Below are 27,885 nucleotides of genomic sequence, written 5' to 3' on the forward strand. Positions count from 1 at the left end.
GGGAAGACAGTGTTGCTCCAGATGGGCAAGAGTCTTAGTGACCAGTGTGTTCACTGGGGCAGTTAAGCATCATTTTGCCCCAAGTCTCTACCTTCGCCACCAAGACTTGCATTCAACTTGTGTACTCAAAATAACCTTACTAGGTAGATGTTTTATCCCATTCTTAGTCCAGGAAGCAATGTAGGCAAGACTAGGTGACTAACAAGCGACATAGCTTCAAGGAGGCAGAAGGAGGGTGAGATTGGGGTGCAAAGTCCACACTCTTCATCACTGGACTAGCACAGCATTATGGGCCAACTACCTGGCACTGAAAAGAAGAACACATCTGTGACTTGTCAGCCACAGATAGCAATTACACTTCAGAGAACACCTACACCATCTTTCTTGACTTTAGATGAATGCTTTAATTTTCAGATTTAAGGGAATTGTTATATGTGTCTTCTGCCATCTATAAAAAGAGTTGGAGGGCCAGTTGAGATGGCCCTGTGTGTAAAAGCATTTGCCATACAAGCCTGACAACCTGAGTTCAATTATTCATTCTCATGGTGACAGGAGAGAACAGACTCCCAAATGTTGTTCCCTAACCTTCACACACTCCATGAAACACACACACACACACACACACACACACACACACACATAATAATGATAATAAAATGTTTTTAAGAAAGAGAGATCACAGACATCTAATTAGAAGTTTTTCTCATGAATGATCTTTATTTATGTATCTATCTATGCCTTGTTCTGCATCCATATCTCCGTCTTCCGAGTTACTCTCATACATCCCAGCTACACAGAAATCCACCATCAGGAGTTTTGTTATCTCTTACACAGGGGGGAAAGGGCTAAGGTGAGCATTTTATTGTTCAGATAATCAGGGCGCTTGCTAAAGTCTGCTAATCTCAGCACAAGCCTTTGTGTTCTTAGCTTCTCTGAGCAAGACTGAGATATAGACTACTCATAATCACCAATCATATTTGAGCCAGTTAATCATTTGTCAAAAGGTTTCTTTGGAGTTTCTTTTGATTATTCTCAAGTGGCCAAACTAACCCTCTGTAGAAATAAATCCCTTTAAAAAAATAGAGCTACATTTCTATGCATATACACAGATACACACACATACACACACACACACACACACACACACACCCTTCCTCACTAGCAATATAACTATTATTTTGATTTTTGGGGTTTTTATTATTGTTTAGTTTTTAACTAAAAAAGATTTTTAAAAATTTTAGTGTTCACCAGCTACAACTGCATCATTTGAAGAGTTGCTTTTCAGGGCAGTTCCGTGATAGACTCCAGCCCCGTCCCGCCGAGCTCCCTGGTACACTGGCTTTCCAGGGCAGGAACAACTGGGACAGGAAGGAAGAAGCACTTTCAGGCCACCAGCTCTGCTCTAACCTGATCTAGCATGAGGAACACACACATTTGTGTGCAAGCTGGCTTGACCGGGGCTATCTCTCCAACAAGTCTGCTTCGGGGAGTTCTCAGAGACAGAGACGCACATTGAAAGAAAGGAAGTGTCAAACGGTACAAATATATACCCGCTGAACTCATTACATTATGGGATATTTATATAATATACCACACAGACGTTAAAATTATTTATAAACAGTTTCACCAAAGTAGTATATTTTAACATTTATTGTGCATATATGTCTATATACATAGCTGTGTGTGAGCCTGCTCCTGTGCTGTGTTCCGCACGTGTGTGGAGGTCAGAGGACAAACTGTGTCCAGCCCTTACATGACTCGTTGGGAGCTGAGCTCAGGCCGTGAGGCTTGGACCGAAAGCACTTTTACCCACTGAGCTGCCTCCCCGGCCCCAAATCGGCGTATTGCTAAATGGGAAAAGCAGATGTCAGCACACTAGATACAGACTTAGAGAACATTTATCAGAAGGGATGAGACTGCATTGTTACATGATGCTGATAAAATGGCTCTCAGGATAGAGAAAACCAGTTCTACAAACCAGCTCTACCTGACTTAGCTGTCCTTACGTCTCTATATGCTCTGACTTTGCTGAGAAAGGCCTCCCTCTGGTGGTCTTATGGTCAAGAGAGGTGGAAAACCCAGTAAGAGTGTTCTGGGAAATGTTTCCAGGAGACATTAGACAGGCTCTCCATCCACACAGCCCATCTGGCTGAGAGGCAGGGTGGCGCGCTTGTAAACAGCATGGTAACATCCCTCTGCGCCACACCTGTGTCCGCCCTTGTGACAGGTGTCCTCTGTGAGCTCCAGAGAGACTGCGACTTGGTCGTTGACTCTGGCACACATGCCCTTTCTCCTTGTGCACTTTGGTCACTGAGGCTGCTGATGCACTTGTGAATGGCCTCTGAGAGGTTAATTAGCTTCAGATTAGGAAATGCTTATTTTAGATCACTTGAGTTGCCAGCACGATCATCTGTAACAGGTGGCAGAGTCTACAGGAGTTGGTGGGGAAACAAATTTTGGACTTTTCTGTTTTTCCGGGCCTCATAAAGCTTCTCAAAATGTTATCTTTTTTTTTTTTCCCGAGTCAGGGTTTCTCTGTGTAGCCCTGGCTGACCTGGAACTCACTTTGTAGACCAGGCTGGCCTCAAACTCAGAAATCTGCCTGCCTCTGCCTCCCAAGTGCTGGGATTAAAGGCATGCACCACCACCACCCATCAAAATGTTATCTTTTAAGAGAAGTAGAATTGTTATTTGATTCCACGCCATGAAGTTCTGTATAGCAAGAATACCAGGCCTATAACAATGTGTTAGCATTTCATACAGCTGTGAAGAACACTGTAAGATGTACATTGGTGCAAATTCAAACCATGTTCTTTAAAAAAAAAAATCGGGATCCCTTAGGTCATTAAATTAACTAGGAAAAAAAAACTGTGATTTGAACAACATGATTTTTCTAATCCTCCTTTCTTGACCATTGAATTATAACACATGAGAAGATTTATTAACACAACAAATATAAACAAGGAAAAAGTCTTTTCTAAGTTAGAAGCAAGACTTAATACAGATAGGCTTACTTCAAAGTATGAGAGCAATAAAATTCACAGGAAAAGCTGCAGAATTAATACAATAATCATATAAATACAATGAAGGAAGGAGAAATATTCTTCAAAGAATGTCTTAGGGTAGTTTTTATGAAGTATTCATAAGATCTTTACAGTTGTAGAAACAGATTAAACTTGAAGAAATGGGAAATAAGCTTCAGTTTGTACCAGGCCCGGGGCAATGTGGGCATGGGACCAAACAATGCTGTTGGAAAAGACAGGCCTTGTTACATGTGAAGACCACCCCCCTCCTTCATGTTTTCTTCCTCGGTGGCCCCTGGTATCCCGATAAAGCAGCCCTTCCACAGCTGTAGACAATTAACCTTAATTTGCAAACACTCAAATCTGAACTCACAATTGCTCTCATATGATCTGGGAGGTTTTGAGGAAGGTAAGAGATTCAAGAAGTTGGGGGGCCGGGGGGAGAGGTATATGTGTGCAAGAGGCTCTGATAAATTAATCAAGAATATGTCCCAGAGCAGGCACTTCTCAGCTGCCTTAATGCTACTACTGCTATAAATCACATTGTATATATCAGATACACAGGATATCTGATATGTGCAGGTAATGACCCACAGGTTGAGAATCACTACCCTGGAGATATGCAGACAAGCTAGTCTGATGGAAGCAATTTGCCAGTTGGGGTTCCACCTTCCCAGATAACTAGTTTGTGTCAAGTTGACAAAAACTAGCTCAGCATATAACCTAATGGCTTCTTAAAGGCCACATTCTCTGATACCACCACACAGGCAATTAGATTTCAACAGGAACTTGGAAGAAGAAACATATTCAAGCCACAATAACCCCTGGTAAACATTGTCACACAGTTTTGAATCACAGAGAGTCCAATTGCAAATAATTTTTTGAGTGGTCCAAGAACACAGATTCTGAAGTGGACTTGGGGATTTGTAACAGCAGCCAGCCAGAAAGCAAAGAAAACCACTTCACTAGAGAGAATAGCAATGTCAAAACTCTTGTGGTAGATAGGGACCACAACCAGCAGAACCAACAGAAGGGAGTGAACTTATGGTCTAGTATCCTAGCCTTTTATGAGGTCTGATTGATCAGAACAAGAAATTCCCAAGTCTACTGCTGCATTCTATCTACACACTGAAGGAAGACAATGAAATGCAGAGTGTGAGCAATGACGGCAGAGTGTGAGCAATGGCGGCTGTGCTAGACTGTGAGCAGCAGAGGCCTCCTGGGAAGCCTAAACACAAAACCAAAACCAAAGCGAAACAAAACTAAGGACTTGCCACCAAGACTTTTATAGACAGCAGAGCTCCAAACACCAGATCCCCGATTGTGACGAGTTTATTTTGCCTTTGTCAGGACCCTGGTCAGGAGGGATAGAGGCCTCCTATGGCCTAAGTTGGAACTATCTAATCTGTTTGTACCCAAACTTTGAAAGTCATCAATGTATGGTACTGCTGAGGGTATTGTGTTGACTTAAGTGATAAGACAGAATGGGTGACAGAAACATTGCTGTCCTTGAAATGTTCTGTGGTGATGATCTCTTGAAAGTGAGAGTCCAGGACATGCTGAAGAGAACTCATATTCCTGGTAGAAGTGGAAGTAAGATTCTGGTGAAGTAAGTAGAAGCCTGATAGCAGCGCTTACCCATCAGAATGAACAGCAAGGTTGAAGTGGCTGATGGGAAACACAAAAGTGGCCATGACTGATGGGTGACAAACACAATACTCCCAGAGGCAAGACAGGCAAACACTGTGGTTCCCCACTCACGAAGTCAGGTACTAGAACCACTTTTAGAGATCTTAAGGGTATGAGAGGGATGACCCATATGGTATCCCCATCTAATTCATCAGGTTGGCCACTACAGAAACTGAAGGTCCTGGAGAATGACAGTCAACTAAAAAAAAAAAGCATCGCCCCAAAAGAAGTCAACAAGGAAGTATATAAAACATGGTACATGGAATAGTATAAGTATATAACACATGATTCATGAAATAGTATAAATTTAGTCTTTCTTGAGAATTTTGTTAACTCTCACATCCAAAGGACCTAGAAATTACATGCCTTAAATATTCTTTTTTTTTAAATCTATATTTTCATTTTATGTGCATTGTTATTTTGCAGATATGTCTGTGTGAGGGCATCAAATCACTTGTAGCTGGATTACAGACAGTTTTAAGTGCCTTAAGCAGCAGGGGGTCTTCTTGGGGTCAGTGCTGTTCTTTGATCAGGTTGGCCTTCTAGAAAAATATGGTTTTTACAAGCCAGCGGGGACTCATCTGAAAAGAAGAAACACTCTTCCAACAGAATGATTAAGAAAGCAGCAAGATATGAATCGTAATCCTATCCAGTTTGTGCATCTACTTTCACAGTGTACGAGTCAGGTTTACATAGCAAATGTTTGGTGATTGTGGCTCCAAGGTTTATATGCCACAAGCTAAGACAACTTCTTGGACTGTTATTAAACTTACCATAAGGTTAGATGGAGTGAGCACTGGCTCTGGCAATGGTCGGTGATGTTTTGAAGGAACAGCATGGGACTTCTTTGGCTAATGACTCCTTAGATTTAACTCACTCTTGGCACTGGAGGCTGACTTGGTGGTGTAAGATATCTAGCTGGGCATTGTCTTTCACATTGTATGGTGATTCCATTTAAATTCCTTTTAGATATGTGTCTTAGTCAGGGTTTCTATTCCTGGACAAAACATCATGACCAAGAAGCAAGTTGGGGAGGAAAGAGTTTATTCAGCTTACATTTTCCACATTGCTGTTCATCACCAAAGGAAGTCAGGACTGGAACTCAAGCAGGTCAGAAAGCAGGAGCTGAAGCAGAAGCCATGGAGGGATGTTCCTTACTGGCTTGCTTCCCCTGGCTTGCTCAGCCTGCTCTCTTATAGAATCCAAGACTACCAGCCCAGAGATGGCACCACCCACAAGGGGCCTCTCCCCCTTGATCACTAATTGAGAAAATGCCCCACAGCTGGATCTCATGGAGGCATTTCCTCAACTGAAGCTCCTTTCTCTGTGATAACTCCAGCCTGTGTCAAGTTGACATAAAACTAGCCGGTACAATATGTATATATTTTATAACACATTTAGAGTAGCAGATTTTGATATGGCTTTTCAAAAGGTCTTTAGTGGGTTTTTTTCCCTCCCCACAGTCTCTACTTCACCCTGCCTTCCCTCCCTCTTCTCCACTTCATCCTGCTATTCTTGTTACCTCTCTGTCTCTTTACAACACTATACTCTATTTCCCCTTCCTGGAAGATGCCCCTCCTCCTCATCCCAGACCCAGCCCTCATCCCTTACAGCCCTCGGTCCCTTTCCAGCTTCCTAACCTCTGCAGTTGTTCAGATTAAAGCGCACACACATCTAAAGCCTAATGCCTAACATCAGCATATGAGAGAAAATATGCAATTCTTGTCTTTTGTGTGCATTATATCACACAGGAAGATTATCTCCAACTCTGTCCGTTTACCGGCAATTTTTTTTATTTCATCTTTTGTGATAGTTGAGTAATATACCATGGTGTAAATGTACCACGATATCCTTTGTGTAGATGCTGAATAAAAAATGAGGACATGACTGCTCCAAGGTATGGTTGAAAAGGAGGAGGAAGAAGAGGAGGAGGAGGGGAAGGAGGAGGAGGAATCTATTGTAGATATGGGGGGAATAGCCAGAGGCATCTGGAAGGATCCAGACTGAACCAAGCCAGTAGACTGACTGGGCCATGTTAGGAGAGGGACAGAGACAGAGAGGGAGGGGGGAGGGAGGGAGGGAGGGAGGGAGAGAGAGAGAGAGAGAGAGAGAGAGAGAGAGAGGCAGAAAGCAGGGAGTCAAGGACTAAAGACCAAGAGGCCGAGAGAGCCCCTGGACCAAAAGCGCACATAGTATCAAGAGAGAAGCCATAGACCAAGAGGCCAAGAGCAAGCCAAGAGACCAAGAGGACCAAGAGGACCAAGAGAGTGCATATGAACTGATGCTCTGTGACTAAAAATTATACAGGGAAGAGAAGCTGGCTGGAGGGAAGCAGAAGCCCAGTCCCTGGAAGGGGAAGGTGTCCCGTAGGTGCTGGGGAAGCTCCAGGTACTGAGTGATGTTGAGAGAGCTGGCCAGAGTCTGCTTTGTTAGCTTAGTAGGCACCTCAGCCATTTGTGCCAGGTTTCCTTGAGACTCAACACATGCTACGTTACAGTTTATATAGTCCGAACTAAGTCAGCAGCTTTCCAGACAGCATTGACAGAGCAGGGTTGTCCAAGTGACCAATTGTAGGCCGTACGTACAGTACAAGGTGGACAGAAGGGCCTTCAATATATGTTACAGAATGATTCTTGACCACTCAAAATCATTGGAACCTAAATCTTAAGTTTTTCAGCATCTAAAATGTTTTCCTAACACTTTTCATGATTACTTCAATAGCAAGGCAAATTTAATCCTTAGCACTAGAAAAACACGTTTTCCAAGCTTTTCCCAAAGTTAAAAAACAATGCAAAAGCCATCAAGCCACAGACAGACAGACAGACACTCATACACACACAACTATTAGACATAAAATTTAACTTAATCCTCTTTACCTCCTAATAGCTGAAGGGTAATAAAACCATCAATAACAAAGAAAACAGAGAATTCATAGGTCTGAGGTCCTTATTTTTTTTTTTAAAACAAGCCAGGACCATCAGTCTGCATCCAAAGGTGGATATTTATTTACACTGACAAGCAATCCACTGGAACCTGTAGGATAAACTGACTCAGAACGACTCTCAAAGGTTAGTCCTATGAGTTAGAGGCATTAGGGCACAGCAGCTGGGGACATTGATCGAAAGGATAAAGAAACCCGGGGTTACTGCTCTAATTGGTGGCATAAAGCTGGGAGTGTGGGGCCAAAAAATGAATCAGACATGCAATGGCCAACTTTATTCAGAGCATCAGACAGTTCATATTCTGAAAGTATTCTGAGGAACAAGCAAGGTCGGATGAGCAAAGGTCTGAGTTTAGGCTGTATACAGTTGTGAGGACTATTCACTTGGCAACAACATCTGAACAGTAATAGCAGATGATGAGCAATCTGAAGCAAGCCCACTCCTATTGGCTACACCTGGGAGGGGCATGAAAGGACATTCCAGGAACAACCCATGTTTACAAGAAACAGAGATCACAAAACTCTTGTTTGTTGGGAGTTTTCTCACAAGCTCTCAGAATCCTCCTCACATACTCCATTCATGGACTGTAAAAGCCAAAGTTATGTTTTAAGTCTTAATTACTGCACCTAAGAGATCCATGGAACAACACTGCCTCTAACCTGTTAACCCCTTGCCCAAAGACAGTTACTTGCTGAAATGCTGTAGGCTATTGTTTATGGGTGATAACAAGCCACATGTTTTTGCTCCCCTAATCAAGTTTGTTTGACCCAACTACACCAGATGTGCCTGGCCACATGCAGAGGGAAGGTATGTGGGCAGAAGTACATCATGGTATATGCCTGCCTCAGGACATATGATTGAGAAATATGGTGAGTTATGGGTTTGCTTTTCTAAGCCTCTGCAAAATGTGACTGGTAGCCATTTTATGGGAACCTAGGAATAAACCTGGCCAGAGTCCATTATCTTGGACAGAATTTAATTAAAGCTTCCTTTAAATTTGCCTACAAAATTGTAATAGAAATCTTATTCTAGACCAGTAGGATTAACACAATCCATCGCTTTCTTTAGTTTTACATCCATAGTGTGTGTTCAGGGCCTACTATGTAAGTGCTTTCTTTGTAAGTGTAAACAGTTCTAGCTCACAGTCCTTCATTTAACTATTAAAATAAATCAATCATTAGTATTTAAAAAGTGATTGTGTTTATTTTACTTCAACACAAGATAGACGGATGAACATGTTTAATTTAAATTGAACTTTTTCTTTCTTTTTTTGTTGTTGTTTAGGGGGTTGGATTTTTGTTTGTTTGTTTTTGTTTTTGTGTGTGTGTGTGTGTGTGTGTGTGTGTTTTCAAAATAGGGTTTGTCTGTGCAGCTCTGGAATTTGCTCTGTAGACCAGGCTGGCCTCGAACTCAGAGATCTACCTGCCTCTTCCACCCAAGTACTGGGATTAAGGTGTGTGCTACCACTCAGCCTGGCTTAAATTGAACATTTTCACTGAAAATGAAACTCTCTTAGTGAAAGTTAAAGAAACAAATGAGAGACGGGAGAGCTAGCATGTAAATTATTTGCCTTGCAAATGGAAAGAACTAGGTTCAAATCCTACAACCCACACAGAGTCAAACCTAGTAACATATGGCTGGAATCCCATAATTTCTATGGTGAAATGGAAGCTGGTAACAGGACGCTTCAGGGAAGCCCGTGGGCACCTCGCCTGACCTACACTGTGGCAGAACAAAAGGCTCTTAAACAAGATTGAAGGTGGAGGTTAACATTCAAGGTCAAAACAGGTGTTGCGGCACATAAATCCATTCACACACACACAGATATGCACAAACCCATGTATACACAAAATACATACATGTACATACACAATACAAGAAAGGGTAAAGAAAACATTAAGTTGCCTTTCAATTAAGCCCCATAAATCGTGGGGTTTTGTTGTTGGTGGTGGTTTTTTTTTTTTTTTTACTTATAATTAGGGAATGGTTGGGCCAATTTAAGTCATTAAGGAAAGTGTTCCCATTTAAGTTAGTCTGATGCCCTAGCAGAAAAAGGATTTAAGGGGCACATATTGATTGAAAGAGTAGAGACGCTATGAGCAAATTGCAATGTCTGATTGACCACCTGTCTCAAAGGTTGACCTCGCATGTAGATGAGCTAAGTCAAATGGAATACTGTGCTCAGATGTTGCAGCAGATCCATAGCTTCCAGGCATAAGCAGCACCCACTGCCACCCAGGACAGCAACCTAAGGCACTCCCCAAAGTGGTTCTCTTTATTCAGTCTTATTTCTATCATCAGAATTTAGTCTTTATTTCCCAATAAGGTTATAATAATGTCTGACTAGTTCCTCAAATATTTTTATATTTTCTAAATTACCCACACTCAGTAGCTTGTATTTTTATTTAAAAAATACAAAGAAAGTATATATATGTATGTGTGTATATATATGTATATATATGTGTATATATGTATATATATATGTGTGTGTGTGTGTGTGTGTATGGAGAGAGAGAGAGAGACTCAGGAGATGCTCAGTCTGTAAATTGTTACCCAGGCAAGCATAGAATCTGAGTTCAGATCTACAAGACCTATATAAAAATCAAAAATGATCGTGCATGCCTATAAGCCCTGAAAATCACTGGGCAGCCAGTCTAGCCAAATCAGTGAGCTTTCAAGTTCAATGAATGTCTCTGTATCAAAAGAATAAAGAGTGAAAAGGATTGAGCAGCCAGAAGTGGTGGTGCACGCCTTTAATCCCAGCACTTGGGAGGCAGAGGCAGGTGGATTTCTGAGTTCAAGGCCAGCCTGGTCTACAGAGTGAGTTCCAGGACAGTCAGGGATACACAGAGAAACCCTGTCTCAAAAAACAAACAAACAAACAAACAAAAAACAACAACAACAAAAAAAAAAACAAACAACCGAAAAGGATTGAGCAAAGTCGTTCATCACCCAGCTCTGTAAGCACATAGGTACTAACAAGTACATATACCACTTATACACAACACATATGCACAACAATAATAATAATAACACACACAGGAACGTTTAAGGATAAGGAAATGTTGATGCATTGATTTTTGCTTGTTTTATTTATTTAGTTTTTGTTTTGAGATAAGACTTCAACTATGCCCCTGCTGGCCTGGAACTCAGTATGTAGCCCTGACTCACTTCATAAGGAGCCAGAGTCCCTAGTAATATCCTGCCATTTAAACAGTTTCTGAGCCATCTATCTTCAATTACATTTCTTTGGGTGAGCCTGCAGATAGGAACTCCTCAGTTAAGCTGCAAAGTAGGTGAAGAGTCAAAAGATTATGCTGGGAAACCAGGACCTTGTACCATAGAAGATAGTTGTATCCAGTTCGTGATTTCTTAACACACTAGAAGATCAAACACTGACTGTCTCTCTCTGAATGGAAATGGATGCTTTTTTTTTAAACACAGAAATGGGCAAAAGAATTAAGACAGAAATAACAGGTAGCTTTAAAAGTGAGAGGGTATAAAGTTAGGGGAGAGCAGGGCGAGGGTTTATTCCTCCCTGTTTCCATGGAGTCATCTCTGAGGAAAGGGTAAAAGGCTACAGAATAATTAAGGTGCTCACCACACCTTGTTATAATGCAGAAAAACACACAGAAGACTTGCCAGGCAAGGCAGATGACTGGGGTGGGATTAGAAACTACGAATGTGGCATAGTAACACCATTATCAGGAAAAAGCACAAAGATGTTGTTTTGCTTGGCTTTTATTGGCAGTTGGATACTGATCAGGATAGAGAATGCATATAAACCCAGAAGGGGCTCTAGCTTGAGGGAGAACAGCTAACTGACATTTTCTTCAGACTGTTAAAAGCAAAGACTAACCTCGAGTCACAGGAAGGAAAGCATGAACAAAGTAAACAAAGCAAAAGTGGCTTGCCAAGGCAATTCTGTTTGTAAAATGGGTGTGCCGAGGCCCAAACCTGGCTAGCAAACATTTGTCTCTGCCCTAGGTGGTGACTCTGTGTCATGCCATTGGCAAGAGCTTGACTTCACTATCTGCCTCAATTGGCTAAAGAGGGAAAGAGGAGGGCTCAGAAACTGTGAGCTCCTGCTGGAACTAATTACCGCTTATAGAAATATAACAAATTTTTTCTTACAGAACCAAGAGCTGATATTGTGGGAAAAGGGGAACCGAGAAGACAAAGCTGTCAGTGTAGTGGCCTGCACTCAAAGGTCTGTGAAAGCAGTGACTCATCGCATGACATAGTGTTGAGTCTAAGGAGGGAAAGCAATGAAGTAGCGATGTAGAGTGGGGTTAGGTAAGTGGAAGGCCAGAGAGACGAGGCTTATCTGGGGTCACTAAGATGATGGCACACCAGGGTTTTCAGTAATAGGAGACTGATAAAATTAGATAGGCGTAGACAGCTGATAACTCCAGGTAGTGCAATATGTAGCCAAGATAGATGGGAAAAGATGGTATCTAGAAATACTGAAACAGGTTGGAAGATAATAGAGCGAAATGAAAGTGGGTGTAAAGAAAAAGGTCTTCATATATATATGTGTGTGTGTGTGTGTCTGTGTGTATACATATATATATGAAATATACATGTACAAATATATGATATATATGAAGTGTGAAATATATATATATATGGAAGGTGTGTATGTATGTGATGTTTGTGGGTGTGTATATTTGTGAAAAATCATTTAGCTGGGGTAGTGAGGAGGTGTGATGATATTGCAAACCCATCCTTGCCACTTGTGATGTAAGGCATTTAGGGCCTACCTTGCTTAATGAGAATCCATCCTCAGGATAGACTCACGCCATGGAGATGCCACACTTCCGCAGGCATAATCACTCAACTTGGTGGACGTGCCTGGAGTTCTATGCCATGGGAATGGAGGCAAGAAGACCTCAAGTCCAAGACCCAGTTGAGCTACACAGCAAAACCCTCTTTCAGAAAAACAGAAGAGGAAAAAAGAAATGAGGACTGCCATTTTTTTGAATAACAAGTATGATGAATCCTCCCAAATCATGATTTTTTTAAGAATCAGGAAAGCATCCATTATATTTTATACAGCCATTATATTTTTTAGACATCCCTGCATATTGCCAAGCCCAGTCTTTGAAAAGAATCCAGGCAGTCATTTCAAACTCTGAAACATAATGAAACAAGTTGTAAGGGTCCATTAACATAGAATGTGCTAATGTTTGTTGGCAAACTTTAGAATGCCCCCTTTTTCCCATTCTTTGCTAAGATGCTCAGTAATCTTAAAACCTTTCTGTAAATCCAATCCTTTCTGCTTATCTGCTAGTCTTTGATATGTAAAAGCTGAACAACTTGCGATAAGAAACAGAATCCATAAATTCTGAGGTAATTCTACCATGACTTATAATGCTTTTTTCTTCTTATGATCTGTAGAGTATAATAACCTAGAAATGTCTTTTCCCACTATTTAGTGAGGCAAGGGGATTTCTGTGAGATTCTAAAGGTCTAAAGGTCGTCGGAGATAAGCTTGGAACATCCTCTTTCCCTTGCTGATGGCATCTCTGGACATCACGATAGTGATGTCCTTGATGTCCGTTTGTTATCACGAATCTACCATCTATCTTTTGGATTATACTCAGACCTTTATACCCGGGCTTGGGAGAGTTATCTAACTCACCCTTGGCAGTCCAGAGCAGGATCAGAAGAGCAGTCAGAGGCCATGACGGAACGCTTTGAGGTACACAATGAAGATTAGCGATGTGCTGTACGAGCAGTTGATCGAATCCAAGCTAAGCAATGTGTTCTTTACTCTCCTCTGGAGACCTGGGTATGAATTAGCAGATGCTTTTGCTAATGTCCACTGCTTCCACTAAGGGAGGTGAGGACTACAGAAGCCAGAGAGAGGGCAACAGAAGTCCATAGTCTCCACAGCATCTGCAGCCACATCCCCACACTTCCACCAAACCCTAAGATACTAAGTTTTATAGTTCTATAAGAAAGGGAAATAAGTAGGCTAGGTCTCCACTGTTAGTTAGCTCAGTCTTCCAAGGAAAGTCTATAAGGAAAATGGTATGCTGCCCACAGGTTTTATATATATATACACACACACATATATATACATTTCCTAGATAGATAGATAGTGAGCCGGAAAAGTTGTATGGAAGGAAAACTAGACAAGAACTACAATGTTAAAAAATTGAGCAGGGCATTTAAACATTTACTGATGCTACGATATGGAGAAAATGGGTTTCCAAGCTGACAAATGGGAGCTAAAGTTTAATACGCCCATCTGTTAGCAGCATGTGTGGAGCCAAACAGTATTCTCTTACAACGGAGCCTTTTGCTCCTTTTTACTAGTTTAAAGTGGCCATAGACAAAGCAGGGAGTCCTGTTATTGAAACACTCTCAGCTGAAGAGTGGTAAGAAATCGCTGTAGTTCCTTCCTCCCAGACCTCTTCCTTGAACTATGTATGTGCTATTGCAGAGGCTGTGCAATCAGAGTGAAAATATACATCACGAGACAGCACACTGTCCTTTCAGCAAATCTGTACCAGCCACAAAATAACTTTCTAATAAAAGCCAAATAAAATAAAATAAAATAAAATAAATGAAATGAAATGAAAATAGCAAAGCAGATGGAAACCAGGGATGCTCTTACTACATTGGTATTGGTGTAAAACTTCCTTTCTTAGACAATGAGGACAGAAACTAAGGTTTATTGAGTACTTGATTTCTACCAGTTGTTCAAGTTGGTACTTAACACATGATTTAAAAAACAAAACAAATCCCAACAAACCCCCTTACATATAAGGTATTGCTATCTTTCTTTTATATGTGGGGAAATGGAGGCTCAGGCCGATTGAATAATCTGAGGTCATAAATAGTAATGGGTTTTATGATTGCAATACTAAATTTGTTGGTTTGCTTCTAAAATACATGTTTTTTCCCCCTTTAAATTATATCATATTTCTATTTCACTGGCCAGAACTCCTTATTTTTATAATAAAGATTGGCTCTATTACCTATAAGCTTTAGATAGATAGATAGATAGATAGATAGATAGATAGATAGATTTTTTTAATGATGTATGTAATGTGTGACTGAGGATTTGTGGATGTGAGAGCATAGGTGCTCACAGAATCCAGAAGACAGCATCAGATGCCCCAAAACTGGCATTCTAACCTACCTGCGGGCTAGGAATCAAGCTTGAGTCCTCTGTAAGAGCAGTGTGTGCTCTTTTTGCTGTTGTATGTATGTTTGTTTGTCAATTTGTTCAAGACATAATCTCACTACAAAGCCCTGGGTGGACTGGAACTTGCTGTAGACCAGGTTGGCCTCAAACTCACAGAGATCCATTTGTCTTCCCCTCTCCAGTGCTGAGATTAAAGGCACGTGCCACCACACCCGGCTACAGCATGTGCTCCTAACCGCTGAGCAACCTCTCTGTCCTGTGGCTTCTTTAAAAACATTTGTTTATTGAAAATTGTATACTTTTACACAATTTGATCCTAACTTCACCATCGTCTCCCTCCCAATGGCCCCTATCCCATCATGTCATCCATTGTTGTTATTATAATGCCTGCTGCCCATATACCCATGGATATAGGTCTACCTAATTGGAACATGGGTAATCTACGTGCCAAGTCCCCAGAGGACAGTGACTCTCCCTCCCCCAGCAGCCACCATCATCCACAGGCTTCTAAATCCATGGATCTCTGTAAGCAGAGGATTGCCCGAGAAGCCTTTCCATAGGCTCCAGTGCCTAGGACCATCCAATAATTTGACATTGCAACATGACTACAGGATGCCATTCATGAAGTTCATGATAAAGAGCTGAGCAATCAATGTATCAAAAGCATTGCAAAAACAATCCCATAATGTTTTAAGCTAAATTTACAATTTTAAAATGTGAGGCATTCATAACTCCCCTGGAGCATATGGGCCTCACCTAGAGCAATCCATAAACTTTCCAATTTCCTTCCATATTAAAAGTGTGCTAGGTGTTTGATGCTTCAGAAGTGATAAGGCTTCGTTATCTTTGAGACAACGCAGCTGGTTTTATTAAATCTGAGGCTGTGAATGAGGAGAGCTCTCCTTATTAGAACCCTCCTGCTTGTGTTCTGACTTCTCTTTATGGAGCTAGTAGAAGGTAGTTTACTATTTAATGTGCTCATTTAATAAGAATCAATGCAGAGTTGTTGGGAGCAGAAAAAAAGAACTTGGCTTAAGGACTGCCATTTTGCCTTCAGACTCCATTTTACCTAAGCTGACCAACTCCTCTAAGCAACACTAGTTCCCCAAAACGTTAAATCCTACTTCAGCTCCTCCTTGGGGCTGCCAGAAGAAACAAGGCTCCTGAGTCCTTGTGTGGTAACCCTGGTGGATCATTGACTCTGCTTACGTGGTGGGAACTATAAGACTTTGCTGTTTCACAAGCCCACTGCTGTATTCTTTCCCCTTCCTCATGGCGCGGGGTGACAACACAACTTCACCAAAAACATGATGCCCAATGGACAACAATGAAAATCCTAAAATGTGGGTCTGTTCTCCAACGTAGCGTTCAGAAATATTGGAATCTTCCACCCCTGGTCTAGAACGGGATCTCAGCTTCTTTGCCGCCCTGAGTTAGTCAGACTTTCTCTGAGCACCATCATTCTTAGTAATCATCTCTTTTCAGTAACTGACATCTTAAGACTAGTTAACAATCAAGATTTCCTTCTTCATGCTGCTACAAGTTTTTCCTCTTCCTACACAGGCCTCTATAAGCCAAACCAGCAGCAAAAGAAGGGACAGATGTGGATTCTAGCTATTCTCTCTTGCTCCACTGCCTCCACCCCCTCCCCCAACACACACACACACACACACACACACACACACACACACACACACACACTTGGGCAATGGTTTCTCAGTCTATCTAGTTTGGAAATAACAGAAAATGAGGGAAAAAAATTAAATACCATACTTAACATTTGGCTTTTGTTCTCTTTTCACACTGGTCCTAAGAGTTTTGTGTGAGACAGCTATGTAGCCACTCTCTGGTTACTTTGTGGGTCCTTCTTTCTTTTACTCTTTCAATCCCCTAACACTAGATAGGAGAGAGAAAAGAATAGAGGGGAAAGGGGAGGAAAGAGATCCTTGGCTAATGTTATAGTTAGACTACTCTGATGACTAGGGGCATCACATTTTTGGGGGCAAGTTTGATCTTCTCAGTCAGGAATTTTATTTCTTTCTTCTTCTTTTCTTCTTCTTCTTCTTCTTCTTCTTCTTCTTCTTCTTCTTCTTCTTCTTCTTCTTCTTCTTCTTCTTCTTCTTCTTCTTCTTCCTCCTCCTCCTCCTCCTTCCTCTTCCTTCCTCTTTCTCCTCTTCCTCCTCCTTCCTCTTCCTCCTCCTCTTCCTCTTCCTTCTCTCCTTTCTCTCCTTCTCTTCTTGTTTCTTCCTTCACATGACTACTTACCAAACGCAACCAAAAACAACCAACCATCTGCAGCTGGCAAAATCACACCCCTGCTAGAGCACGAAGCAAATCATGGACAGCTGATTCTGACAGTCCGAAGCAGCCCTATACACCACACCAGGGATCAAAATAAAAACACATCCCCATAGTGTTCCTGTGTTTTTAAAAGAAACCAAAACTCCAGAATTCTCACTATACACCCACATTTCTACCTCTTGAGGTTTTGCTTAGTGATCTATAACCCTTCAAGACAAAACCAAACAAACAAAAAACCTCATGATTCCCAGGGCATCAGACAAGTATGCCAGGAACCAGGGATATTTCTACAAACCTCTGATAACCCCAAATACAATGCAAAAGGGTATATTAGAAAACATAACTTCAACTAACAAACATTGTTTGGAGTGTGTTGCTCGAGGTTGGCATGAGAGGAGGGAGGGAGGGAAACTGGATTTGATTATGCCTGTATTGAAATGTCATGCGGAATTCCTTAATTTACATAATTTACTCACATTAATCAAGAATAAAACATTAAAAAATAAAGAGCTGGCTGATATGTAAACATTGAGAACACATTCAGTGAAAAGATTCAAACATAAAAAGACCACCTACTATGCAATTATATTTGTATGAAATGTCTATAGAGGTAGAAAGCAGCTGAGAACCTAATGGTCTAAAATAGAAAATGAACACCCACTGCTAGAAATGTATGCAGTTTCTTTTAGGAATAATAACACTGTTTCAGAATATGATGACAGTGATGTTTGGGCAAATAGCTAATATATTAAATTTAAGATTAATTTTATTTCAATAAACTAATCTTAGGGAAAAGATTATTCCTAATTAAAATAAAAATACATTTTTAGCTCCAACAATCACTCAAACTTTAACTTTGAAGTTGCATTTGTGTTTAGTTTTGTAAGGCTCCTGTGAAAGGCTTGGGGTATAAGTCTCATGTCTCCGAAGTTTGATATATGTTACAAATTATATTACCTGCTACATAGTGTGCACTTTGAACTTGTAAATAGAAAACTACCTTGAGAGTTTCTTGTTGTTGTTGTTTGTTTGTTTGGATTGGTTTATTGCCTAATTCATTTTTGTTGTTTGCTTTTTGGCTGGAGTGGAACTCCCTTTTAGACCAACCTTAGAACTGGCTGCCTCTGCCTCCGGAGAGCAGCGATTAAAAGTGTCAGCCATCATTACCTGGCCCTAATTCTTGAAATAAAAATGCCCACATGCTGTAGTTGAAGGCAGAGTAGGAATGATTATCAGATTTTAATTCAGTTGAATCCCAGCAGTAGATTCAAAGAAAGCATGGGAAGAGAAACCAAAGGGGCCTGGCATGTGAGGCGGTTAGGTTATCTCCTGAACTTCGAACTTCCACATCACAGTATGAATTGGTTCGAAGATAAGAAATAGAATAAATTCTCTCTAGTGGACAGGACTGGACCTCTGCTTTCCTAGAGACACACACAGCTGAGATCATGGCATTCGACGGCACGTGGAAAGTAGACCGGAACGAGAACTATGAAAAGTTCATGGAGAAAATGGGTAAGCACTGGCTTCCTGTCTGTTTGTTTTCTCCTGTCTGTGTAGTTACTGAATGACCTGTGATGTGGCAAAGCTCTAGCTGACCGATTGTTCAGAGCCAGGAAATCCATACTTGCACCTCCTGCTTTAGGAAGAATATCTTGTCTCCCTCGGGCAAGCCCTGCTCTCTGAAACACACCAAAGAAAGAGACACCTATGATTTCTTCCCTTGCCTGGTAATTGCACATGCGTAATTAAAAACTGACATGTTTGCGTTCATTTAAAAAAGAATATTATAGTGAGTTATAATTTCCAGAGTTTAAAAAAAAAACCCACGGGATTATAGGGGATTAAAAAAGCAAGGATCTTTTAATAAAGTAAGAAAATAATTTTTTCAAAACCCAGCTTAAATAAATTATATGTAATTCTTTCCTCTAACTTATCTAACGTTAGGAATAACCATAAAATGCTGTACATTCTTCACAGAGGTGTAATTTAACTCTACTATAAATGTCTACTAGTATGGTAGCTTACACTACAAACTAGGCAAAAATGTTTCATTACTTGAAATAAAGCCTGAATAAATTATCTTTTACTTTAGGGATCCTGAATTGAAGTTTATAAAATTTCATATTATAATGAATTAATCATATAATTTCCGAATAATTTTTCTGGCTTAGGCCAATGAGGAATGCCACAAAGAGTCAATATAATTATAAGGCAAGCAAACCATGGTGGTGTACACTGGAGATCTTAACAGTCTTGAGAGTGAAAAGACTATAGGCTAACCTGTGCTATGCAGCAAGTTTGGGGCCTGCCTGGGTTACATATCAAGAGCCAGTTTCAAACAACAACAACAAAACAAATAAATGCAATTTTAGTGTTGGAAATTAATAAATACCCAGACCTGAGGTTGTGTTTCTTTAATGTATGAATATACCTTTTAATTCTTCATTTGACATTGCTGAAATTGGGCTGATCATTGAAGCAAAAGGTTTGTTGATCTTGTTTTTGTTATCCAGGGCTAAGGTGCTATACTTTGTAGCTTCGTTTACATTTTCTTACTTTGGAAAAGCAGCTTGAACCTTCTCTGGGTCTGCCAGAGCTTCCCCTTTTTTCTCTAGAAGCATTTTTGGTGGTGTTGAGCATCACGACACTATTTGCTCTTTCTTCCACACCCACAAAATAAAGATGAGCAAGGCAAAACAGAACTTGGAAAGAGAAACCCTTTCGGTGACACTCTGATTTCATGCCCCTTCCAACCTCTCTCCGTTGCAGGCATTAATGTGATGAAGAGGAAGCTTGGAGCTCATGACAATCTGAAACTGACAATCACACAGGATGGAAATAAATTCACAGTCAAAGAATCAAGCAACTTCAGAAACATTGATGTTGTGTTTGAGCTCGGTGTAAACTTTCCCTACAGTCTAGCAGACGGAACGGAGCTCACTGTAAGACATTCTTTTAAAATTTAATTTTATTTGTAATTCATTTTTTACATTCCATATTCCATTCCCTGCACTTCCCCACCCACCCTCTGTTCCACATCCCACACCTCCTCCCCACCCCACCCTGTCTCCATGTGGATGCCCCCTCATCCCCCACCCCACCAGACTTCTAAAAGCCCTGGGGTCTCCAGTCTCTTGAGGGTTAGGTGCCTCATCTCTGAATGAACACAGACCCCGAAGTCCTCTACTGTATGTGTGTTGGGGGCCTCCTATTAGCTGGTGTTTGCTGTCTGGTGGTCCAGTGTTTGAAAGATTTCAGGGGTCCAGGTTAATTGAGACTGCTGGTCCTCCTACAGGATCACCCTTCTCCTCAGCTTCTTTCAGCCTTCCCTAATTCAACAACAGGGGTCAGCTGCTTCTGTCCATTGGTTGGGTGCAAATAACTGCATCTGACTCTTTCAGACATTTTTTATAAGCAGTGCATTCTTGACTTTTTTTCAACCAATACAAAGTGGTTTATTCTATTGAATGATGCAGCTAATGCAAACCTTCTTCATTTACTGAAGAGACCAGTGAAGTTTGTTTATCTCTTATATTTCTCACATTGTCAAAATGTTTAAATATAATATTTCATTATGATACACATCTGTGTAAAAGCGATATTGAATAATGAGACTTAGACTAATGCTCTTAGATTGACTGAGTGTAGGGGTAGTCTCAAGGAAAAGGAAAGTTCTGTGTTTCAACTCTACATGAAGGTGGATCGCAAGCCTTCAGTGTTCGTGATACTCAAACTTAATAACTGCTTTATAAATGTACTTGAACAATAACGGTAGGGAATGTAGCTGAATCAGGAGACTGCAGCAAGCACAAATCCCTGGGTTGTGCTTCCAGCACTATATAAAAACTGGCCATGGTCACAAGGCCTGTGATCCAGGACTTGGGAACTGGAGTTTATAAAGCCAAGCTTATCCTCAGATACAGCCTAAGTTTGAGCCAGCTTGGGCTACATGAGATCTTATCTGGAAAAAAACCCAATAATTAAACAATTAATGAATGAACAAGTAGCCAAATGTGAGAGTCTAGTGCATCATAGGTCATTAAGAATGTCCCTTTCAATGTAGAAGATAAAAAAAAAAAAGGTAATCAGTTTTCCAGGTTATTTTTCAAAACCTTTTTTAGTCTTGGAGTTCTTCTAGTCTAATATATTTGCAGTGGCATGCACATGCGTGCGATAGGTACACAGGGAGAAGCCAGAGGAGGACATCAAGTGCCCTGCTCCACATCTTATTCCCTTGAGACAGGGTATCTCACTGAACCCGGAGGTAGGCTGGTGGCCATGGAGCCCCAGTGATCCTATCTCTGTCCTCTACAGCCCTGGTGTCAGGCATATGCCATCACACTTTTTAATGGTGGACTCTGGATTTGAGTTCAGGTCCTCGTGCTTGTGAAGCAAATTCTCTTACCAGCCAAGCAAACTCTTTACCCTGCCCTGACAGTGTAACTGCTGAATACCTAACTTGTCACTAATGAGAGTCATTACTCATCAGCATACAGCAACTCTCCTGGGGGCGGGGCTCAACAGTCGCCAGCACAGCCTTGATCCCATAGCTCGTGTACAGTGCTCTTTCTGACGTTTGAAGAACTGCTCTGTCATTTCTTAGTCTCCATAGAAGTAAATGGAGGTAACATACGACTTCCTATCATCCAGAGGGTCACTGTGAGTTGATGTGCATCTGTTATATTAAATATATCCAAGACTATAATAAATGCTGCTTTATTACTGTGACACAGGGGGCCTGGACCATTGAGGGAAATAAACTTATTGGGAAATTCACACGTGTAGACAATGGAAAGGAGCTGATTGCTGTCCGAGAGGTTTCTGGTAATGAACTAATCCAGGTAAGTTGTAAGAAACATTAATAAGTACATTCCAAAGACAAGGTGATTTTGAGTAAGAATTTTGATCTTTTCATATATATACATATGTATATATATATGTGTGTGTGTGTATGCATATGTGCATGTATGTATATGTGTATATATGTACATATATATGTATATGCATATGTATATATTATAAGACATATACATGGCATTATTTATTGAAGTGCTTACTTATATACATACATCAATTCCTATTTTAACAAAAAACATAAATGCCTACAAACACAAATGTAATTTTAATGGTTCTATCCTGTATCTTCATAAAATGCTATCAGGTAAAAAAAAATGCTAGGATGGATTCTAACATTACTACCTTTGTTTCTTTGAGATTTTACCTTAATGGCACATCCTTTTTTATGTCTGTTAACATCTTTCAGACCTACACATATGAAGGAGTTGAGGCCAAGCGATTCTTTAAGAAGGAATAAGTCAACTTCTCAGAGCCTGGAGCAACGCTGAAGAGCTAAGCTGATGTCAGATTTCTTTCTCCATCATGCTAATGCCAGGCTCATTCGTCATCCTATCAGCACTGGTCTCCAGCCTTGTCAAAGCTAAAGAAGTAAAAGCTAATTAAAAGAACTTCATTTGTTTTATGATCCTTAAGCTATACATGAACTAGTCTTTTAAAAGAAAATAAATCCTGTTCTCACACACTTGTATGTAGTGTTTCCTTTAAAAAAATGTTTGTGCCATATGCATTGATGACTGTTTCTTAAACATCGTGTGTGTGTACTGAGTTGTGATTTTACTGAACATTTTTAATTGATACACCCCACAAAAAAACATCTTGAGTGGTTTCTTGTATATAGATGGCCCTCAATTTATATTATAGAACAGTGTATCCTTGTAGAGAACATGAACCAAAAGGTAGACTGAAACCTTTCCTTTGAGTAGATTGAAAAACTCTTTTCCTATTCATTCATTTATTTATTTATACACTCCAGATTTTATTCTCCTCCTGGTCCACCCTCCAACTGTTCCACATCCCCTTCTTCCCCAACCCCTTGTCTCCATGAGGATTGTCCCCCGCACCCACCCCACCCCACCAGACCTCTAAACTCCCTGGGACTTCCAGTCTCTTGAGGGTTAGGTATATCTTCTCTGCCTGAGTCCAGACCTGGCAGTCCTCTACTGTATGTGTGTTGGAGGCCTCATATCAGCTAGTGTATGCTGTCTGTTTGGTGATCCAGTATGTGAGAGATCTGGGGGTCCAGGTTAATTGAGACTGCTGGTCCTCCTAGAGGGTTGCCCTTCTCCTCTGCTCCTTTCTCTAATTCAACCACAGGGGTCAGCAGCTTCTGTCCATTGGTTGGGTGCAAATATCTGCATTTGACTCTTTCAGCTGCTTGTTGGGTCTTTCGGAGAGCAGTCATGATAGGTTCCTTTTTGTGAGTGCTTCATAGCCTCAGTAATAGTGTCAGGGCTTGGGGCCTCCCCTTGATCTGGATCCTACTTTGAGCCTGTCACTGGACCTTCTTTTCCTCAGGCTCCTCTCCATTTCCATACCTGCACTTCTTTCAGACAGGAACAATTATGGGTCAGAGTTTTGACTGTGGGATAGCAACCCCACCCTTCACTTTTCTGCTGGAGGTGGGCTCTACAACTTTGCTCTCCCTACTGTAGGGGGATTTCATCTAGGATCCCACCCTTTGAGTCCTGAGAGTCTCTCACCTCCCAGGTCTCTGGAACATTCTGGAGGGTCCCTCCAATCTTCTACCTCCCAAGGTTGCCTGTTTCCATTCTTTCTGCTGGTCCTCAGGGCTTCAGTCCTTTTCCCCATCCCAACACCAGATCTTGTTCCCCTCCCTCCCCCCCATCCCCACCTACCTGGCATCTCATCCCTTGTCCCCTTTCCATCCCAGATCCCTCTCTCTCTTCTCCTTGTGGTTGCTTTCTTCTTCCTCCCAAGTAGGACTAAACATCCTCACTTGGGCCCTTCAGCTTGTTGACATTTTTGAGTTCTGTGGACTGTATCTTGGGTATTCTGTACTTTTTGTTTTTCTTTTTGGCTAATATCCACGTATTAGTGAGTACATACCATGCATGTCCTTTTGGGTCTGAGTACCTCACTCAGAATGGTATTTTCTAGTTCCACCCATTTGCCTGCAAAACTCAGGATGTCCTTATTCTTAATAGTTGAATAGCACCATTGTATAAATGAACCACATTTTCTGTATCAATTCTTCTCTCGTGGGACATCTGGGTTGTTTCCAGCTTCACAATAAGCTGGCTATCATGAATAAGGCTGCTATGAACATAGTGGAACATGTGCCCCTGTGTCATGGTGGGGCATCTTTTGGGTATACTCCCAAGAGTGGTATAGCTGGGTCCTCAGTTAGATCCAGTTCCAATTTTCTGAGAAGCCTCAAGATTGATTTCCAGAGTGGTTGTACCAGTTTGCCATCCCACCAGCAATGGAGGAGTGTTCCTCTTTCTTCACATCCTCACCAACATGAGTTGTTCCCTGAGGTTTTGATCTTAGCCATTCTGATTGGTGTAGGGTGGAGTCTCAGGGTTGTTTCGATTTGCATTTTTTCTGATCACTAAGGACTTTGAACATTTCTTTAGGTGCTTCTCGGCCATTTGAGATTCCTCTGTTGTGAATTCTTAGTTTAGTTCTACACCCCATTCTTTGATTGGATTGTTTGTTTGTTTGTTTTTTGGGGGGTGGTTAGCTTCTTGAGTTCTTTATATATTTTGGATATTAACATTCTATTGGATGTGGGGTTAGTGAAGTTTTTTTCCCAATCTGTAGGTTGCTGATTTGTCCTATTGACTATGTCCTTTGCCTTACAGAAGCTTTCCAGTTCCATGAGGTCCCATTTATCAATTCTGGATCTTAGAGCATGAGCCATTGAAGTTCTGTTTAGGAAATTTCCCCCTGTGCCAATGAGTTCAAGGCTCTTTCCCACTTTCTCTTCTATTAGATTCAGTGTATCTGGTTTTATGTTGAGGTCCTTGGTCCACTTGGATTTGAGCTTTGTGCAAAGTGGCAAATATGGGTCTATTTTCATTTCTCTATATACAGGCAGTTAGACCAGCACCATTTATTGAAGATGCTTTCTTTTTCTTTTCTTTTTTCTTTTTTTCCGTTGTATATGTTTGGCTTCTTTGTCAAAGATCAAGTGTCTGTAAGTGTCTGGTTTAATTTCTAGGCCTTCAATTCTACTTCATTGATCACTGTGTCTGTCTCTGTACCAATACTATGCGGTTTTTATCACTATTGCTCTGTAGTCAAGCTTGAGGTCAGGGATGGTGTTTCAGCAAGCCATTCTGTTATTGTTAAGAATTGTTTTCGCTATTCCGTTTTTTTTTTTTTCCAGATGAATTTGAGAATTGTTCTTTCCATGTCTTTGGAGAATTGAGTTGGGATTTTAATGGGGATTGCATTGAATCTATAGATTGCTTTTGGTAGGATGGCCATTTTTACTATGTTAATTCTGTCAATCCATGAGCATCGGAGATCTCTCCATTTTCTGAGATCTTCGATTTCTTTCTTGAGAGACTTGAAGTTATTGTCATTCAGATCTTTCACTTGTTTGGTTAGAGTTACCCCAGGGTATTTTATACTCTTTGTGGCTATTATGAAGGGAGTTGTTTCCCTAATTACTTACTCAGCCTGTTTATTCTATGAGTTGAGAAAGGCCACTGATTTGTTTGAGTTAATTTTATATCTGGCCACTTTGCTGAAGTTGTTTATCAGTTGGAGAAGTTCTCTGGTAGAATTTTTGGGGTCGATTTTGTATACTATTGTATCATCTGCAAATAGTGATACCTTTATTTCTTCTTTGCCAATTTGTATCCCCTTGATCTCTTTTTGTTGTCTTACGGTTCTAGCTAACAATTCGAATACTATACTGAATAGATATTAGGAGAGTGGGCATCCTTGTCTTGTCCCTGATTTCAGTGGGATTGCTTCAAGTATGTTTTCATTTAATTTGATATTGGCTGTTTGTTGGTTTTCAGTAAATTGCTTTTATTATGTTTAGGATTGGGTCTGGAATTCCTGATCTCTCCATACTTTTAACATGAAGGGGTGTTGTATTTTGTCAAATGCTTTTTCTTTTCTTTTCTTTTCTTTTTTTAAAAAATAGTTTTAGAGCTTTATTGCAGAAAGGCAGAGAGAAAGAGAGAAGGTAGAAAGAGGGAGAGAGGGGGAAGGGAGAGAGAGAAGGAGGGCTAGAGAGGAGAGTAAGAAAGGCAAATGCTTAAACACAAATGCTTTTTCTGCATCTAAGGAGATGATCATGTGATTTTTTTCTTTGAGTTTGTTTATATAGTAGATTATGTTAATGAATTTTCGAATATTGAACCAACCTTGCATCCCTTTTCCATGGGCCTGTGTGAGTGAGCCTCACCCTGGCAGATGAGACCTCTTCGATCTGGTCCAGACTTAAGCATAACTAGGGTGAGCTTCACTTCATCTCTCTGGAATGTAGTTCAGGCATCTTTAAATTGAGTAATTAGACTGGATTTCTAAGCTCCTTTCATAATGTAATATACACTTTATGCAATATAGTACATATAATATGGTGTCTGAGAAACAGTAAGTCTCCCTTTCTTCAGCAGCCATTTGGGAGTATGCCATGGGGGAGAGATTGCTGGGATGATAGAGAACATGGAGTGGGAGGGGGGAAATATCACCTATCTTGTTAAATATGGCTGGTTCATGGACTAACATCATGCTTTGCTCAAAAAGACCCTATGTTTGTTTAAAGGCCTCGTTGTTACTTTTTTAAGATTCTCAATTACACAGAGTCATTGTATTTTGTCTTCCTTCTTTTGGTTGTGTTTGTGTGTGTGTGTCTTTGTGAGTACATGTTTATGATGGAATGTGGGAGTCCGTGTACACATGTGTGCCTGGGTATATATGGAGGCCCCAAGTTGATATTGGGTATCTTTTCAAACTTCACCGTATTTGAGGGGACAGGTTCTCCAGCTGAACCTGGAGCTCGCCAATCAGTGATTGGCAGGTGGGAAAACTATGGGGACCCCTGCTCCTATATCTACTGCCTTCTCAGTATTGGGGTTCCAGAGGTGCACCACCATGTCCAGGTTTTATGTGGATGTTAGGGATCATAACTCAGGACCACATGTTTGTTCAGCACGCATCTACCCACTGAGCGATGCTGTCAGCTCCCTGTGTATTTATACAGGCCCTGCAAACTTCACCAGTCCTATCCCTAAGAGCGGACTGTTCATAAGTATAAAAAAAGTATTTTCAAAAGAATAACTAGACAACGCCAGCAAGGCATTCATGGGCACTTCAAACCCAAATGTGTAGGTAAGGTACTTGCCTGATACAGAGCGGGAGCTAGAGGGGCTTTGTGAGGACTGGGAGGGGAGGCAGGACAGATGCTTCCCTCAGGAGATGGGGCTTTACCTTCCGTTGAGATTTGCTTTGGTTACAGTACAGGAGTGCCCTCTACTGGACAAGGACACGGTCGCTTTCCATTTGTGTCTCAGTGGCTGCTGCAGAGATAGCTAGCTATACCATGTCCTAAAGTTTAAAATGGTATTGAATGATTATGTGGCTCCAGCTTCTGTATGAGCAAAACTAACACGAAGGCTCGTTTTCCTTACTGCAGGAGCAATTCCCTAAAACTGTTCTCATTCACTAAACAGAAACAGCATTAACACTTTATGTAGGGTTATCTCAGTTCTGAATGAGAACACCTGAAGTAGCATTGCCATCTTTTGAAAGTGGGTAGTGACACCACGTTTGCTAACACACAGGGTTGTGTACCTCTGCTTTGCTTGAGCCCAGAGGCCAACATTCAGAATACTGGTGCAATTGAGTTTATTGGAGAATTGAATGGGATGGAAGAGTGAACGAGAAAGATCAGGAGACGTGGAGCAGTCAGCAGTGATGATAAGGAACT

The 27,885-nt window shown here is 41.0% G+C and overlaps 1 protein-coding gene and 1 long non-coding RNA gene across 2 annotated transcripts in view; one reads left to right on the forward strand and one right to left on the reverse strand.

The window, feature by feature from the left end:
• Window positions 1–5,741: 5,741 nt before the first annotated feature.
• The window catches only part of 4933405D12Rik (RIKEN cDNA 4933405D12 gene), a 41,525-nt gene continuing 19,381 nt past the window's right edge, over window positions 5,742–27,885 (reverse strand). Inside the window, exons 4-6 of the long non-coding RNA NR_046036.1 lie at window positions 13,299–13,444; window positions 12,418–12,585; window positions 5,742–5,837 (exon numbers count right to left, since the gene is read on the reverse strand). This is a non-coding gene — a long non-coding RNA (RIKEN cDNA 4933405D12 gene). The remainder of the gene's footprint in view (window positions 5,838–12,417; window positions 12,586–13,298; window positions 13,445–27,885) is intronic.
• Window positions 18,222–22,656, forward strand: Fabp2 (fatty acid binding protein 2, intestinal). The gene is made up of 4 exons (NM_007980.3): window positions 18,222–18,629; window positions 19,887–20,059; window positions 21,851–21,958; window positions 22,381–22,656. Exons 1-4 carry the CDS (start codon window positions 18,563–18,565, stop codon window positions 22,429–22,431), a joined length of 399 nt encoding a protein of 132 aa, NP_032006.1. The 5' UTR covers window positions 18,222–18,562; the 3' UTR covers window positions 22,432–22,656.

This window comes from Mus musculus, chromosome 3 (assembly GCF_000001635.26).
Source record: "Mus musculus strain C57BL/6J chromosome 3, GRCm38.p6 C57BL/6J".
In the NCBI taxonomy this organism is placed as follows: domain Eukaryota; kingdom Metazoa; phylum Chordata; class Mammalia; order Rodentia; family Muridae; genus Mus; species Mus musculus.

Coding starts and splice junctions, on each gene's coding strand:
- Fabp2 (NM_007980.3), top strand. CDS start 18,563: ATGGCATTCGACGGCACGTGGAAAGTAGACCGGAACGAGAACTATGAA. Junction 18,630..19,886: donor AAAGTTCATGGAGAAAATGG/GTAAGCACTGGC, acceptor TCTCCGTTGCAG/GCATTAATGTGATGAAGAGG. Junction 21,959..22,380: donor CTGGTAATGAACTAATCCAG/GTAAGTTGTAAG, acceptor AACATCTTTCAG/ACCTACACATATGAAGGAGT.